The 19,063-nt window shown below is 30.1% G+C and overlaps 1 protein-coding gene across 1 annotated transcript; it reads left to right on the top strand.

Moving 5' to 3' along the window:
* The first annotated feature begins 6,995 nt into the window (after nucleotides 1–6,995).
* LOC114300100 (soluble inorganic pyrophosphatase 4) lies at nucleotides 6,996–14,761 on the top strand. Its single transcript, XM_028244947.2, has 9 exons — nucleotides 6,996–7,492; nucleotides 9,910–10,054; nucleotides 10,162–10,190; nucleotides 10,790–10,855; nucleotides 10,938–11,045; nucleotides 13,554–13,619; nucleotides 13,699–13,819; nucleotides 13,959–14,040; nucleotides 14,493–14,761. The coding sequence occupies exons 2-9, from the start codon at nucleotides 9,919–9,921 to the stop codon at nucleotides 14,533–14,535; spliced, it is 651 nt and encodes a 216-aa protein (XP_028100748.1). The 5' UTR covers nucleotides 6,996–7,492; nucleotides 9,910–9,918; the 3' UTR covers nucleotides 14,536–14,761.
* Nucleotides 14,762–19,063: the final 4,302 nt, after the last annotated feature.

Here is a 19,063-nt window from a genome sequence, read left to right as displayed (position 1 = left end):
AATTTCTATTATTTAATTGTTTTTTTTATTATTTAGATTTGAATTAATTGCATGCTATTTTTGAACCGACACGATCGGTTGAAATTGTCAATCCACCTATTTAATTTGAAAAATGCTTGGGAGCACTAATTAGTGCTCCCACTAATTAGGTGGCAGTGGGTCCCGCCATTAATGATGTGATGTTTTGGTCTTGGAGTTGTGTTTTTTTTTTTTTTTTTAACTTTTTTAATGCATTAGTGCTATTAGTGGTGGTGTTTTTAGTGGGATGAATCATTGTTGATTTAATTTTACCCGTTATTACAAGGCATGAAATGTCATTCTTATCAAATTGGAGGTTATCTAGAATAATACTTCACACATTTATATTGCTTCACTTTTTTGTTTTTCAAAAATTAACACAAAAATAATGATTCAGATTCTCATTCTTTTAGATAATACAAAATTAATTGAAACACCACATGAATTTATTAACCATAATATAATTTTAGACAAACAAATTATTAAAAAAAAATCTCATAATTTGATTTTTATAACAAAATAAATCTTGAATATTTTATTTTATCAATTTAAATTCTAATTGTTTTGATTTGCTTTCAATTTAAATCATCTGCCTACTTTCATTAAGTAAAATTAATGAAAAAAATTATATTTTAATCATTAAACTTAATAAAAATAGTTTTAATGAGTAAAATATTATTTTTTTGTCGATTTTACTTTTAAACTAAAAATAAATAAAAAAATTTAAATTTAAATTGATAAAATTAAAAATTCATAATTATTTTATTATAAACGTCAATCTCGGTGTTTTTTCCTATAATTTTTCTACATCTACCGTGTGAAAGGGCAGGGGTGGCTGGAGTTGACAACTCTTTGTCATATTTTAGTCAACATCTTCTTACACGAGATTGCGGATCTTAGAATAACTGAGATGTTACCATGTACCAAATCATAGTATATTCTTTGTGAAAATGCTTTCTAGAGGGAAGAGAAACAATAATAAATCCAGATTGGTGGGTGAATTAAAAATTCATTGTTTTGATTTTGGGCGGTTTGAAAATTTTAAATTAATTTTTAATTAATAATTTTTATTTTTTAGATCCATTTAATCTGAATACATTTTAAAAAATATAAAATTTATGAATAAATTCATTAATTACAAAAAATACTGAATATTCAATATGTTTTCGTATTTTTGTATTTACTGATTTTTTTTAAAAAGAATTCTTCATAAATATTTTACCTTTTAAAATATATCTAGATTAAATAAATCTTTTAAAAAAATTAATAAAAATATTAAAAAAATTTACTAAAAATAAAAAAAAATACGGATTAAAAATTTACAAAACTATTTTTAAAACTCCAAACCAAACAATCCTCAAATGGTAAAGATATTATAACTAATTTTATATTTTTAAGTCATAACTAAAATAAATAAATAAATATCATAGTTAAATATAATATGAGTCATAACTAAAATAATGTCATAACTAATGAAGAAAATTAGCCATAATTAAAGAAAAAATAATATAATTAGATATGCATATGATACATATTTTTTAAAAAAACGTATATTAAAAGATCCAGTAAGTAATTAGAGAGTTAAGGGAGGTTAGATAAACACGCTATGCTAAATTTTTTCATTTACTACTGTACAAATGCCACGTCAACAACTACATCAAAATTATGTATTTACGTGGTATGCCACAAAAAATTATTATTTTTTGTTTTATGTACAAAGAAATTTTCTTTTAAAGATTTATAAACTATAAACAATACACATTTTTATATATTTTTGCAAGGTAAAATGCCTTGCAGTATTAAAGTTGTTCCACCGAAAAAGATATCGTCAAAGTCACGTTGTTGATTGTATATATTTTTCTTAACTTAGAGAAGATTAGTACAATTTAACTTTTTCCTTTAATTAATTAATATTATGTAGTATAGGCAGGCCATGAAGTGCTGTCATTGATTGGGTCACAAGTCACAATTCGTGGTTCTAGATTGAACGAGTTGGCCGGTCAACTTTGCCCGAGTCATATTAAAAGTAATCAAATTTGAAAATGTATAAGTGACTAGTAGGTATATTTTGTACAAAACAATTGAGAGTAGTAGTGGTGGTGGTGTACCCATTCACAACCTCCTCTCTGTTCTTCTCTCCACCAAGTTTACAAGCAATAATAGATAACTCTTTTGTGTATCAAATTCATGTTGCTTCACCACCACCACCTCCTCTTCTTCTCACCTCTCTCTCATCCTCCACCAATCTCCCATTTTCTTATCCCTTCTTCAAATTGAGAGATTGGCTTTATAGTTGACAACTTCTTAACTGTTATTTCAACGAAACAAGTTATTTAAATTTGACCCGTATTCAGATATTTAGAAAGAATTAAAAAGGAAGTTATTTTTACTTATTTTTTAAAATTCAGAAGCAAGTCTGTTTGAAATGACTTTTTCATAAAAATAAAAATAAAAGTTATGTAGACTAGTGGTTTGTTTAATGATGTAATATTTTTTTTATATTTCTATTTAGTCTTTTATGGATTGACAAAAATAATATAAAAAAAAATAGCTTTTTTGGAAAATTTTCAAAATGACTATTTTACCCTCAGTATTTAAAAAAATTCCATCCCCTACAAAGCATCTATAATATGCTCCATTTGGTTCATAGAAATGAGATGGAATATAATGGAATGATATTCCTTAAATTGACCTATGGAATGATCATTTTCTTGTAATGGTAAATGACGATTCCATTTATAATGTATTTATTAATATTATTTTTTAGTCTACCAAACATGGGAATGAATACTTGATAGAATGACAATTTCATTCTAATGAACCAAACACTACCCAAGAGTAATATGTAATTTATCACCAAAAATTAATTTTTTAGCAATTAATAAATGCATCAAATTTTTAATTTTTTTTTTAATTTTAAAAAAACATAACAAAAATATACTAAAATAATAATTACTAAACCCTACCTAAACTAAGCTTGAACATATTTTGCCTTTTGTTAATTTTTTGGAGTTCACATCAAATCAATTTGATAATTTTGCATGAATTAATTAACTGTATTAAAAAATCAACATATTTTAAACTCAACTTATAATCGGTTCAATGAAAATTTATTTAAAATTAAGGTCTTATTTGTCAATTATACATTTTAATTAAAAAATTAAAAAATTATTATAAATTATTACATTACTCTCTTTATTTTTCTATATAATTTTTCATAAAAAATTAAAAAAATATTAAAATAATATCTTCCCAAACAACATCCAACTCATAATATAAAATTTTGGGACCCACATTTCTAAATCAAAATTCAATAATTTATTACATGACTCAGCTGGATTCGACTCAATTGGTATAGGATCATAATCTTTTCGAATTTGCAAAACAAGTAGAATGTGGCACCACCACAATTAACTCCACTGGACCCCACTGAGTGGACGGCACACCGGATCTGAGCCCGCAAACTAACAAAAGTTTAAGGTGAAATTACTTTTAGGTGACAGTGGAGATAAAAAATTATCAAGATGTAAAGGGGTGTACGTAATATTTGCACCTCACAGACTTTTATTTACACCCCATCACAAACACAATTGTATTCCATATATTTGCATGTGATTCCTTAATATTTAATCAGTAATCAAGGCTTCTCACCTTCTGTTTTTGATAACGCAACTTTCAAATTCAACCGCACCACTGTTAACAATCAGATTTTTTTTATGATACGTAAAATTTATTTACTGAATTTATTTAATCTAAATTTGTCTGAATGAATTTCGAAAAAAAAATTCATGTATGGTACTCTTTTTGGAAAGAGACTCATTCAGGCTAAATAAATTTGGTAGATGTAATGATATTGTATGATTTAATATCCTAATATAATATGACGATATTATTATATGATAGTATTATTATTTAATAGTTAATTTTATTTTGTAATAAAAATTAATTAAATTAATGAAAGATATGAATTATTTATTTAATTTAATTTATTATTTTTATTACTTGATGACACGACATAAAAATGATGTTATCAATATATTTAATATTTTTTCATAACACTACTTATTTTTATCTCAACCAATAAACAATACGACTCCGATTCGTAGCTCGAATTCGGAGAAGAAGAAGGAGGAAGAAGGAGAACTGGAGGGAAGGGGGCCATCAAAATCGGGCTGGAGGAGGCGGGGCCAAAGGCAGGGCTGCGCGGGGCTGCGATGATCGGAGCTGCTGCTGCGACGATCGGAGCTGCTGTAACGATCGGAGATACTGCAACGATCGGCAGCGGCGGAGGCACAGGAGGGGCCCTTCTCTCCTCTCCTATCTCTTTCTCCCTCTCTCCTCCTCTTTTCCTCCGTTCTTCTCCTGTGTTCAACGAAGAAGAAGAAGAAAAGAAAGAAAGAAAAGGAAGAGAAAGAAAAGGAAGAAAAAAAAAAAGAATCACAAAATGATGTCGTTTTGCAATTCGAGCCAAAATCAGGCCACTTTTTTCGAGCTACCAGTCATTTTCCTAAACAATAAAAGTGGTTTGAAATGTCACTTTATTGAAATTTATTTTTTCAAAAGGTAAAAATAAAAGATCACCACCAATGTATACTGATTTGACGATTAATTGATTGATATATTAAGGTTTTGTTTGCAATGGTAGGTTTAGTCAAAAATTATAAGTCGTCACATAATTTTTTATATATTTTTTCATAAAAATTAAAAAATTAATTAAAATAATCAATTTTTGCCTAAGTATTTCTTTAGAAATTTAGTTTTGAAGTAATTTTTAATTTTTTGATAAGATAAAAAAAATTAATGTGTTTAGAAATAATTTTTTTTTGTTAAATAGTTATAAAAAAATTAATATATATATATATATGATGTGCACACTTTGTTAATATGATTGAATTTTTAATTTTCTAATTTTTTATGACTTTTTAACTATTTCAATCAAAAAAATCACTTGTGAAGTGGGGCTTAAATGTAATAAGATAGTTCTAAAAAGTAAATAACTTAATATTCTTAAAACACCTATAAATATGAGATTACATCAATGATCTAAATGCTATATATAATTACTCCATTTGTCTCAAAATATTGGTCCCTTTTAAAAAATTTAACTTTTTTTGGTAGTACAGTTATTACATTTTAAAAATATTAAATTTTCAAAACTAACAATTGATTTAAAATTAAAACAGTACAATTTTTTTGGAGAATATTAATTATCATAATTATACTTTTTGTGTATATTAATATTAATGAATTTAAAAGAAGGGCAAAATATGAAATTCATGTTGTTTAAGTACTTGATTTTTGAAAAGAGACTAATATTTTTGGGATAATAAAAAAATAAATAAGAGATTAATATCTCGTTTTCTTATTTTAAGACACAAGTGAGTGAGTTTTATATGTATTTATAAATGTGGGCTCCATTTATTTTTTTGTTTAAGATTAAAAAATTAAGATAAAAAATAAAAATTATACACAGCATTACTGTTTAAATTTTTATATAATCTAATAACGGAAGATATTGATATTTGAAAAAATATTATCCCCTACAATTACGGACCTTATGATAGTGATTTATGTATTTCAATTTTTCTTACATGATTGAAGTAATTGATTAAGCAATAATGCTTGAGACCACTAAAAGTGGAGCTCTAAAAGCACCACTAGTGATGTGGCAGTGGACGGGGCCCACTGCTTGTGTCTTGTTTTTTTTTTTTTTTTTTTCATTTAAAGTGTTTGTCAACTCATTAGTGGTATTTTAGAGCACCACTTTTAGTGGGATGTATCATTACCGTTGATTAAGACAAGAGGAAATAGGAAAAATTAAAAAAAAAATAATAATAAGTTGTCATTTGGCTAGGTTTTAGTTGACTTTTTGATTTTTTTGATTATTTTAATTTAGGTCTAAAAGTTTATTTAGGTTAACCTTTTTGGTTTTTTTTATTTTTGTAAGAGAAAAAGTAAAATGATTATACTTTAAACGTAACAGTTTATCTTATTGATTTTTTAATTTATTTTATCTTTTCGTGACTAATTTAACTAAAAAAATCTATTGCCAAACGAAATCCACATATAGAACCAAATATAAAGTGAGACATAAATATCTCATAAAAGGTAGGTCCTACATCTTGTGGATCTTATCCGTGTAAATTTGTGTTTCATTTTGTATTTAATTTGTGATTCGTTTAGAAAAAAAAAAAAATTAGCTTGATTTTTTTAGCTTTTTTACTAATTTAGCTTGGTTAAATTAGCTCAATTTAAGAACTTTTTCACTCTTTTTGATTTTTTTGAGAAAAAAATAAAATGATTATAGTTTAAATATAATATTTTATCTTATTAACTTATTTAATCTATTTTATATTTTTGTTTTTTTATTCCCAATCAAAACCCAGCTCACTTGACAAATGGCATTTGTGTTCTTAACATTGGTGAAAAAAAACAATTACAATAAATCCCCTTAAACTATGACTCTTTATACTTTATCTCACTAAATTTTAAAACTCAACAATTAATCTCGTTAAATATTATTTTATAACAATTAACATTTTTGTTAAGATTAATTACAAAAAGATAATAAACTATTATGATTTAATTTAGATTTTGTCGAATTTTAATGACAAAGTACAAATAAAATCAATAAATTATTATTCAAAAAATTTAATAAATATGATATATTTTATACATAATTGGATTTTCTATCGATCAATTATAATAAAATAATACTTTAAAAGAATTAAAATATCAAAATTTAAAAACACAAAATGTAAATATGTCATAATTTTTTACAGTAATTTATTTTCCATACAGTTTGAAACCACGGAATATTGTTGACTACCAAACGACCCAACACATTCCAACGCGTGTCATGGAACTGCAGCTGGATCCAATTCACATTCGCTCCAAATAACTAGGGATGTCCAAATTTTTATTTAATATTTTATTAAAAATTTCATATAAAACGAGTTTCACATAAATATAGAATCACAATCGTATGAAATATTTAATAAAAATTTTTAAAGTTGTTTGGAATATTCTAAATAAGTATAATTTTAAATTTTTATAAAATATGAGTTTAGTTTGAAGTGACATGATAAAAAAATAATATGACTTAAATAAGATAATATAACTTAAATAAAACAATAATTTTTTAATTTTTTTTTTTAAAATATCAAATTTAACCTCAATAAAAAATTTAGCATCACTATCATTTTTCAATAGAGAATCTACTCGATTCCATATGGCATTTTATTCGTGTAGAGAGAGAGAGAGAAGAACGTATGAATTTTTCTTTTTAGCTTTTCGCCTTTAAATTCCAAAGCAAAGTCCCAATACAGAGCGGGAACGCGTACAACTTGAGCTCTCTCTTTCTCTATATATATTTCTATATATCCATTACTGCCTTGTTACGTTGTCTTCATCTCGAGATCTGAGCCTTTTCGCTTCGCTTGCTCGGCGCTGTTCAGAACGTTGATCACTTCCGGTTAGTTTCTCAGTTCGCTTTTCTGACTTGTAGATCGTTTTTTCTATGGTTTCTGTTGCTTATTCTGAGTTTTCTTTCTTCCAAATTCACATAGTTTAAGCTCCACTTGCATTACATACATGTACATGTATTTATACGCCAATTTGCATACGTGAATCGTTTGAATTTCATGTTGAATTTGAGATCAGCTTTTAAAGAATCATGATCTTTGTAGAAATTACTACTGTAGGTGTCCAGCTGTTCGTAGATTCTCTATCTTGCGGTGTTTTTGTTGGATGTGAAACGAGAATTAAATTTTGGTTTCGAGTTTGGTAGATCTGTGGTAAATTTTGGTTTCTAGGAACGTTTAAATGAATACTTTAATATTTGTTGATTTAAAAGTTTAGAAAATGTTTGAAACCCCTAATAGAAAAATGTTAGATATCACAAATATTTTATCAAATTTCGTATGAATGTGGAACTCATGCCATGTGGGTCTCACACACCTATATCACAAATATTTTATCAAATTTCGTATGAATGTGGAACTCATGCCATGTGGGTCTCACACACCTATGTGAGACATTTTATAGAACAATTAGTAAAATATTTGGATCCCTAGATGTCAATTTTGATTTGTCACATACTCAATTATGTGGAGCCTCTACTTCCCTGCCACATCATTATAGGTGCGATTGGGGGTGATGAAATTGGGGATGTAGCAAAACTCTAAAGATCAAATTTATTGTCAAGCAAATGCTTGCATTGGCATTTCATAACAGAGTTTGAAGTTTTGACGGGCCTTTGTTGCATTTTTTCACTTCATCATCTTAAAATTTTCATTCGAATTTCATTTTATTTAAACCTTAATTTAGGTTGTTTTTGTATCTGTTCATCATGTTTGAATTATATTTAAGGTCTTCATAAATATACATATATATCATCTTTGAAAGTGTTGAGGAAACTATGGTCATAGCCAGAGCAGAAAAGCATGCCCAAACAGTTAGAACAGGGCTTTGTTGAGTTGGGTGAGCCTTGAAGAAGCTGGAACAATTTCTGTTTTAGATTTCTGTAGATCTGAACAAAATATGGTAGAAAGTGCGTTATTCTCCTTTAAGGGTGTGTTTGTTTGAACAGATTGGATAAGGGGATTGTAGTCTATCGGATTGTTAGTCCGGATTATTTGGTTAGACTGGATTTGTATCCTATGTTGTTTAGCCATGAGAGTAGATGTCTGGATTTGACTATTTTTGATTGGACGGACTGGATAAGGATAAATGTTCAAAAGACTATTTTACTCTTGTAATTTATAATTTTTATTCAATATATAATTTTAAATTTGTAATCTATAATTTATAATTTATAATTTATAATTTAACAACATTAAAAAATTTTAATTTATAAAGCCATAATTTTTAATTTATTATTTTCAATTAAATTAAATTTATAATTTATATTTATATATAATTTTAAATTAACAATACTAAAAAAATAATTTTATTTAATATATAAATTTAATTTTTTAACAACACTAAAAAAATTATAAAGCCATAATTTATAATTTATTATTTTTAATTAAATTTAATTTATAATTTATAATTTATAATTTAATATATAGTTTTAAATTAACAACATTAAAAAAATAATTTATAAATGTTCAAAAAATTATTTTACCATTTTTTAAATTATTTATTAAGTAATAACATGAGTATAAAATGGACACATTAGTCTCATGGGATACCAATCCTATGAAAATAATTCCACCCCTCTCCCTAGGATACAATAATCCCTCATATGAGGGACTAATAGTCCGGAGGGACTATTAATTCGGAGCAAAAAAATTGAACCAAACAATAGACTATTAATTCGGATGGACTAATAATCCAATCCCATAGAATAATCCCTCAAAACAAACAATAGACTATTAAGTGCATTGTATATCTGTGATTGGCGATTAAATTTAGCATAACGTCATTTTAAGCCAATAATTATGTGATTCAACAGTTTAGGACTGTTGTAGTGTTTGAGAGATAGTTGGTCATCCTTGCATGTACTTCAATTCTCCGACATCTTAATGAACATAACACTGTTTGAATGGGACTTTTATATAGTGGTCACTGGTCATAGTATTTTTAATTATTTAAATGTGTATGTGTTTCTTTAGTTGGTTTATTTGGCATTGAGCCAGTAATTCTTTTGAGTGTCATTAAATGTTTGTATCTCGTCTTTTGTTTTTTTTCCACCTGGTCACCGATTTGGATTTACTAATTTATTGGAAACATACTCTAGCTGAATTTCATTTGAAGTTTGGGGACATCATTGTTATTGAACTACTTAATTTAATTATGTTGCTCACCAATTGCCCGAAAAAATCATCATTAGTTTCATTTTGGGAAAAGAAAAGGTGCCTTACTTTGAATTTGTTGTTGTGTGTGCAGCTTGCAAATATGACTCCACCTATTGAGACTCCAAACAAAGCTCCCATCGGCCATAAAACTTCACATCCACCTCTTAATGAAAGAATACTTACATCTATGACCAGAAAATCAATTGCTGCACATCCTTGGCATGATCTCGAGATAGGTACTTAAACTTTATTACAAGCGATGGATGGTTAATTCTAGAGTGTGCCTTCCTATTATGGATGTAGTGATCATTTGGTATGTAACTCTCTCTATAATTTGATGCAGGACCTGGAGCTCCGAAGATTTTCAACTGTGTAAGGATACTGAAATTTCTAGAGCTCATAGTTTTAATGTCTAACTTTATTTAGCTTGCAATTATCTTTTTCTGATACTTAAGAGTAAGAATGTTTGTAGTTGAACAATGTGGTTAATCACTGTACTTGTATAAAAGGTTGGAGGAAGCAGTAGCTTAACCAAATGAAAAGTATGAATTTATGCTTATTATTAAAGTTTGGAGGAGATAGTGGTTTGGTTTTAAATTATAAAATATATATATATATATAGGTATTTAGGAGGTGTTTGGAAATTGGCTTTTTTAGTGGCCATTTGGCTAAAAACCTAAGCTCCCAAACAGGGCGTTAGTTTTTAGAACTACCTACACAACATATGCGGAAGTAGGTTAGGACTCGTATCAGGATTATATTCTACCGTTGAGTTTGGACATCTTAGTGTTGAATTTATACATTCTGTTATACATAATTATTAACTACTATCACATGGTCCCTTTGCATTTATGTTCCCATAAAATTGTGGGCAACTTTAAAAATGTCTTGAAAAATTCATAATTTTGCATGATTTTTTCATTCTTCCTTGACAAATGCTCTAGTATGATGATCATTGATAATTATTGCAGGTTGTTGAAATCAGTAAGGGGAGTAAGGTGAAATACGAACTCGACAAGAAAACTGGAATGATCAAAGTAATCACACATGCATAGTCATTTATCTTAGTAAGCTTTGTTGGTCATAATGGGTTGCTAAAACTCTTTTGCATATGTGCAGGTTGATCGTGTGCTTTACTCATCTGTTGTTTACCCACATAACTATGGCTTCATCCCTCGTACTCTCTGCGAGGATAATGACCCCATGGATGTGTTGGTTATCATGCAGGTATGCTGTTTGATATGCATTTTCGCTATTTGCATCATTTGTAGATTGAACAATGCGAATTTTGCTACAGCTTATATAGTTTGTCCAACAATTGAGACAAGGTGAATTATTACGATCATATCAAGATGGACACATCTAAGAAAAGCAACATCCCACAATTAACTCTGAAGATTTCTTATCCACACATGGACATAGTATTGGACTGAGGATGTATTGGGTTAACATTGGAATTATATCTCATATGGGTGCAAAGGTCAGCATTGGCTGGCCTGAGCAAGCCTAATGCCAACCTCTGTTATCAGAATTTTACGATTCGCGATTCGATTCGATATGTAATTTTTACAAAATCGACACGAATCTATGAGTGAATCTATTTTGGAAGTGAATCTCTAGTGACTCGTACGATTCACAATCGATTCCTGATTCGATTTATTTTTTACGATTCATGCAATTTTTGAAATTATTGTGTTTGACATATTTTCGACTCATTTTTTTCATCTTTTTAGTGAAAATGACATAATACAACTTCTAATAGCATTTAATACTAAAATAACCAACATATATATATGATTTGTTATTATTTTAGTGATCATGGAGTTTTTTATAGGATCCAGATTCAGTCAGACCTAACATATTTTTAACCTTTTTTTTCATTTTTTTTCCCTTCAAAAAATTGTAATATATCTTATAAAGATGTTTAAGATTAAAGTTACACTATGAATTATCTATTACTATTTTATTAAATTGAATATTACATGTGTGACTATTTTATTAAATTGAATATTACATGTGTGAGGCCAGTTATACTTTTTAAAATGTTTTAGGTTTTAAAATAAAATATCCTACATAATTCTTTCTTATTATTTGCTCACTCTTACTTAGAAAAGTATATATGCTTATTGTCCAAACAATCCCGATTGGTAGCTCGAAATCATCACGACTCGAATGGCCCGAGTCCAAACGACGTCGTTTTCGATTTTTTTTTTTTTCCTTCTCTCTTTGAAGATGAAGAAAAAAGATGAAGAACAGAGAGAGAAAGAGGAAGTTAGGTTCATCTTCATCAACAACAACACAGAGAGAGGAACAGAGTTCATCTTCATCATCAACAACACAGAGATCTTCATCAATATCAACCGATCTTCATCTTCGTCATTTTTTTTTTTTCGTTGTTTTTCTGCAGATCTTGTTCATCATCTTCAACATCATCATCATCTTCATCTTCATCAACAAAAAAAAAAATTCCCTTAGTCTGCAGATCCGGATCAACATTATCATCATTAATAATTTTTTTTTTTTTTCAGATCCAGATCTACTTAGAAAGAAAAAAAAAAAAGTTTGAAAGAGGAGATCGGGCCGTCGATTGCCGCCACCATCACCGGCGATCGCCTCTTCTCTTCTCTTCTCTCTTTTCTCTCTCTCTCTCTCTCTCTCCCTCCTCTTCTCTTCCCTCTCTGTCTCTGTGTTTGAAAGAATGAAGGGGAAAGAATGAAAAAGAAAGAAATAAAGAAGAAGAAGAAGAAGAAAAAAAAAAAAAACTGCCCAAAACGATGTCGTTTTGGGCAGTTCGAGCCATTCGGGCCTGAAAAAATTCGAGCTACGAGTCATTTTTCTTGTCCAAATATCAATATCGTTGTTAACTATTCTTACTTTAAAAATTAATAGTTTGTCTATTTGGTTATTATCTTTATAAAAAATGGTTGATAAAAAATATCTAAAAGTAAATAAAAAGGTAAGATGATGATTTTACATAAGAACTTTTGTTAACTTCTTACCTATTAAATTACGTGATTATCATTCAAAATAATATTTTTGTTGATTTAAGTCTAAATATTTTATATTCATAAGATATATTTAACATCTAAATGTATAGATATATGTTTTTAAGTAATTTAGAAAAAGTGACCGAATTTTTACGATTCATGATTCAATTTGATTCGCGATTCGGTACGAGAACATTTCGATTCACGATATGAATTCCGATTTGACAACTATGATGCCAACCCAGACTGGCCCGTGAAAATGGTGCCCAAGCTCGCTCTTCCGTCCGGTGCCCGCAGTCTAAAACCAACGAGCTTTTTTTTATTGCCCAACTCCAAGGTCAAAAATCTTAAGTTCAAGCCTCGCCCAACAAGCTTGGCCTAGACGAGCAGCTTCTCATGGGCCCACAGGCTTAGCCCAACATGCCGAGATTAGACCCTATATTTTTGATTTCATTTTTCCATATTTTCTGTTGGGCTAGTGGTCTGGCAGGGTGGGCTTCGGGCCAAATGATGACCCTTATTTGGGTGAACATTGTCCACTGACTGGACTTCCCTGTTTACAATTCTCTAGGCCTTATGCTCATGTGAGCCAGATTCTAAATTTATCTTTTATATGTATACCTTTTTTTGTTCATTCTTTGAAATTTATTTTAGTTAGAGTTATTAATGATGTACTTCTTGTAATGATGTTTATTATAAACCGAACCTCAGCTGCTAATGCTTACAATCCTTTACAAAACATGAACAGGAACCAGTTCTTCCAGGATGCTTTCTCCGGGCTAAAGCAATTGGCCTCATGCCTATGATTGATCAGGTGTGTATGATCCAACAATCTGGATAATTTTATTTTTACCCCTGAAAGGAATTTTTAACCTTGGTTCGAACAATAATAGGGTGAAAAAGACGACAAGATAATTGCAGTGTGTGCTGATGATCCCGAGTATCGTCAGTACACTGATATCAACGAGCTCCCACCACATAGGTTGGCTGAGATCCGCCGCTTCTTTGAGGACTGTATCCTTCCAAGCGTCCTCAATATATAATGACTGCATAATACATATGTCTCTGACGTGATTTTTTTTTTTTTTTTTTCCCCTTTCTGATGGGTACAAAATTAAAGGAAAATTGTAAGTTTTTCTTAACAATTAATTAGACAAGAAAAATGAGAACAAGGAAGTTGCAGTTAACGATTTTCTTCCAGCTACCGATGCTTTTGATGCAATCCAGCATTCCATGTAAGCAATGAATTCATTCTCTTTTTTCAATATCTTTATTTTTCTCGTCTACTTCCCACATGTTATTTGCCATCACCCAATCAAGAAATATTATTATGTTTGGTTATGTTTTCGGAAACAAAAATAATGAAAATTTCAAAAAACAACTATTTGGAAAATGACAACAGGCCCTAGTCTCGAGACATACACACCCCATCATTAGATTTTCCAGTTCTATGTTTATGCTATGTTTGTGTTTTGCATTTCAAGAGGGGGAAAAAAAAAAATGAAAGGGAGATAAAATTAATTCTACATATTTATTTTTTCAAGTAACCAAACAAAATAATGAATTTTCTTCTCAACCAAACATTACCTTCATTGGTTTTTACAAGATTGTTACTTTGCTTGTCATCAATCTCATGTGAATTGGCTATGGCATTATTCTCATCGCACATTTTACTTGTACCATGAAGGAATCTCTATGCTGACTACATAGTGGAGAGCTTGAGGCGGTAGTTTCTTACCATAAACATGCTGAATGGGTGATGCTGCTGTTATACATGGCTTCGTTCGTTGTCTCGAAGAATTTTACTAAATCTTGCTGCATCTACAAAATATTACATTTTCTGATGGGTTGTTTCTTATATATAGTTTGTGTTGATGGCGAAAAGTACTCTGCATTTACAGTCCTGAAATTTTGTAAAAAAAATATATAAATATATATATGTATGTTTTGTCATAATATTTTCGTTCGATATTTATTTGTTGTCAATATTTGTACTAACCATAGGCATTGAATGGGCTTTGAGACTGGGCTTCTGTGTGTTTGTATCAGTTGAGGCGTTAGCTCTGATGAAATTACTTGTAGATTTGCCATGTCAACAAAGACATAATGAAAATAATTTTTTGCTATGTTCGGATGTTGAATTTGTGGTGTAGGAAAAAGGATAGAAAAGAAATTATATGTGTGAATAAGATTAGGAAAAAGGATAAAAAGAAATTACATGTGGTTATTTATTTTTGTACGGGTAATCAATCAAAAAGGAAAAAAGAAAATGAAATTACTTGTACACATTTATTTGAGTTTGGCTCTTCTTATGTTGGGATTCAACATGAGAGAACATTTGAGTTTAGTGGATTCATTGTAAATCCAATCTCGGTGATCAAAATCGTTTATTTTTTAGAATTCATTGAGAAAAATATTCATGTAAAAAATTAAAATGATTGGATTTCGATAATTATATATTTGAATCACATTTGTTATTAAAAAATAAACAGTTATTTTTAAAATTATATTTGCTGTCTATTTTTTTAAGACATGTGATTTAAACATATACTGAACGTTAGTCATCTTAATTTTTGGCATAAATATTTTTCTCAATAAATACTAAAAAATGAATGGTTTGGATTTCTAAGATTGGACTCACAACGAACCACCAAGAGTTCTCTCAAATTGGATCCCTAACATGAGAGAAGTCCAACCCGTTAATCTTATATATGGTGTTTTCATGTGTTAGGGATAACACATGAAGATACAAACAAAAATTAGTACTAGGTCTCCGTTTGTTGATATGATTTTATTGCTTTTATTTTTCTTGTCTTTTTGAACTTTTTTATACTATTTTATTCCTTTCCGGAGCACCCAAAATATATATATATATATATATAGTACAAAAAGGTTATACAAATTGATTTAGTGAATTTTGAGTCTACCATTTAAAATAAAGTGCTCATTGAGATGTTTTTAATGTCAAAATGGCATTTCTACATGTAACATTGTATACAAATTTTGGCAAGACTTCTCACCTACTATAATGTAGGGGTGTTGCATCAGTTGCCTGTGTTTGGGCTGGTACCATTTAATAACACTTGAACTTGAAGTAGTTTTTAAAGCAAGCTTAGCCTGGACTGAGATCCACCCTATACTTTAAATTTAAGCTCATTCAAAAACAAAATACGAAATTCTAAACCTGCCCATATGGGTTGGATATTATTTAATATAAATATCTTTTTCCATATTTAAATTCAAAAAATAAAATTAATTTAATGGTTAGGATATCACTTCATCCTATTAAGGTTAGTTTAAATGTCCAACCATTTTTTTTTTCACATGATTAGTAATACATATTTATGTTTATAAAATAATAAGGTTAAACAATATAAAATATACACATAAATATGTATATCTATACAATATTTGTATAAAATTAATTTGTTGCAGGGCCGAATTTGAAGGACTCTTTTTAAATCCGACCCACAATTTAATCGAAATTAAAAAATATTATCAAACCAAGTCTTATGACTTAAATCACAATTCTAACGGACAAGTTTAGAGGCCATCAGTTGATATCCACCCTTAATAATAAGGCAACATTGTGAACAAACCGTGCACTTTGATTCCTTCCAATGATGAATTATAATTCTATTTAAATGTATTTTTTATTATTTTTTAGTCAATCAAATTTAAGAATATATTCAACCTAAAAAAATAAAAACATGAGAATAGACATCTAAACACTACCTTAATGCATTTAAAGGATATGTAGTTATTCAAATATTTTCTTTGATCAGAACATCATGATATTATTTGGGGGGGAAAATGTTATACGAATTAATAAAATTTTCAATTACTAATTGTTGTGATTATGGATACCCAGAAAATGATCAGCAAACAATCACACTACTGAGACACAAATATTTACGTTGTTTGGCCCAATGCCTACGTTCACGGGAGGAGAAATGAGAATGCACTATAAACTGTGTAACAATACAAAAATGGGAGAGGAGGAGCTCACTCTCTCAACTCAAGTCACAGGTACACTCTTCACAACTCTTTTTTTTTTTTTTCCATTCTGATTATTATATCAACTTAGCTCACTTCTCTCCCTATTTATACACAAACGGGAGAGCCAAAAGAAAAACAATCAACCTCTGCTTGCCAACCTTTACTTGCCAACAACCAACTACCAAAGTTAATAACACAGCCACCCTAGGTGTGAAAAAACTTTAGCAAATCTGTAGCCCCCATTCTTAACGCATGGTGTGGATACTCAACAATTCTCCCCCTTTACACCCATGGGGAGTATGATCCTTACTGGGAGTCCATCCTAGCAATGTCCCTGCATACTTCGAGTTTGGCTCTTGAGACCACCTTTGTAAGCATGTCGGCTGGATTCTTATCTATGTGGATCTTAACCAGTTCCAATAACTGCTTTTCCATCACTTCGCGTATCCAATGATACCAAACATCAATGTGCTTTGTGCGAGAATGGTACATAGAATTCTTGCTCAGGTCTATGGCACTCTGGCTATCACAATATACCATGAACTTCTTGCTTTAGTCCCAATTCTTGGAGAAACTGCTTCAACCACAACATCTCATTCCCAGCTTCTGCTGTAACAATATACTCTATCTCGGTTGTGGATAAAGCAACACACTTCTGCAGTTTGGACTGCCAAGACACAGCTCCCCCTGTAAAAGTAAACAGAAATCTTGATGTAGATTTCCTACCATCAAAATCACCTGCCATATCTGAATCTGTATAACCTTCCAAGATTGGTTTTTCTCCTCCAAAGCATAGACACATTTTAAATGTACCCTCTCAAGGTACCTCAGAATCCACTTGACTGCTCCCAATGCTCTTTCTCTAGATTGGAAAGAAATCTGCTTACAACTCCAACAACATGAGGCTGGTCGGGTAGATACCACTGCATACATTAAACTCCCTACTGCAGAAGAGTAGGGAATTGCCTCCATCTCTTCTCTTTCTTTCGTAGATGAGGGACAAGAACTTTTGCTCAACTTGAAATGATTAGCTAGCGGAGTACTAACTGACTTGGTATATTTCAAGTTGAACTTTTCAAGCACCCGTTCAACATACTTCTCATGTGACAACCATAACTTCTTGGCCTTCTTGTCATGTATAATTTTCATACCCAAAATTTGTTGTGAATGGCTTAGGTCCTTCATGTCAAAAGATTGTGATAACTCCTTCTTTAGTGATCTCATTGCTGTGGCATCCAGTCTAACAATTAGCATGTCATCAACAAAGAGCAGGAATATGATGAAGGTTCCACTGGAAAATTTTCTGACACATACACATTGGTCTGCAGCAGTTCTCTTGTACTCATGACCCATCATGAATGAGTCAAACTTCTTGTACCACTGTCTCGGCGCTTGTTTGAGGCCGTGGAGACTCTTCTTCAATCTGCAGACTAAGTTTTCTTTCCTTTTTACTTCAAAGCCTTCTAGTTGCTCTATGTAAATTTTTTCCTCTAAATTACCATGGAGAAATGCAGTCTTCACATCCATTTGTTCAAGTTCCAAATTTAAATTGGCCGCTAATCCCAAAACTACTCGAATAGATATCATTTTCACAACTGGCGAGAAGATTTTATCAAAATCAATACCTTTCTTCTGCCCAAAACCTTTGACAACGAATCGAGCCTTATACTTGACTACCTTTTCGCTGCTATCTTTCTTCAACTTGAACACCCATTTATTCTTCAGTGATTTTCGACCCTGGAGAAGTTTTACCAAATTATAAGTCTGATTTTTCTATAAATACTGCATCTCTTCTTGCATAGCTTGCTACTAACTACTCTTCTTCTTATGATTCTGAGCTTCTTGAAAACTTTTTGGCTCCCCCTCATCAGTAAGTAAAATATACTCAGAAGCAGGATAGTAGCTTAGGCTCTTTTGTTAATCTTCGTAACTGTGGACCAACAGTCTCTGGTGGAGGAGGTTGTGGCTCCTCCTGCTCAATACCTTCTTCTTCTAGATCTTCTTCTTCTGGAAATTCATCCTGCAACTCTACATCATTGGCTACATGTTGCAGTAGCTCTTCTTCATCAGTGGCATGCTGTGATGGTGTAGGATTCAGAACAATTTCTAAAACATCATCAACTTTGGGTTTGGCTAGTTGCCCAAAGTCTTATAAGGACTGGCCTTCTTGAGACATCACATCTCGACTTCGAATGACCTTTTTGTTTTTCAGATCCCACAATCTGTATCCAAATTCTTCATCTCCATAGCCAATAAAAA

The sequence above is a fragment of the Camellia sinensis genome, chromosome 10 (genome assembly GCF_055761805.1).
Source record: "Camellia sinensis isolate YWXY chromosome 10, ASM5576180v1, whole genome shotgun sequence".
NCBI classification, from domain to species: domain Eukaryota; kingdom Viridiplantae; phylum Streptophyta; class Magnoliopsida; order Ericales; family Theaceae; genus Camellia; species Camellia sinensis.
This window is presented reverse-complemented; position numbering and strand designations above follow the sequence as displayed.

What these genes read in the sequence shown, in the direction of transcription:
- LOC114300100 (XM_028244947.2), top strand. Translation starts at nt 9,919, where the DNA reads ATGACTCCACCTATTGAGACTCCAAACAAAGCTCCCATCGGCCATAAA. An exon ending in AGAAAACTGGAATGATCAAA is followed by an intron (nt 10,856 to 10,937) that starts GTAATCACACAT and finishes GCATATGTGCAG; the next exon opens with GTTGATCGTGTGCTTTACTC. An exon ending in TCATGCCTATGATTGATCAG is followed by an intron (nt 13,620 to 13,698) that starts GTGTGTATGATC and finishes GAACAATAATAG; the next exon opens with GGTGAAAAAGACGACAAGAT.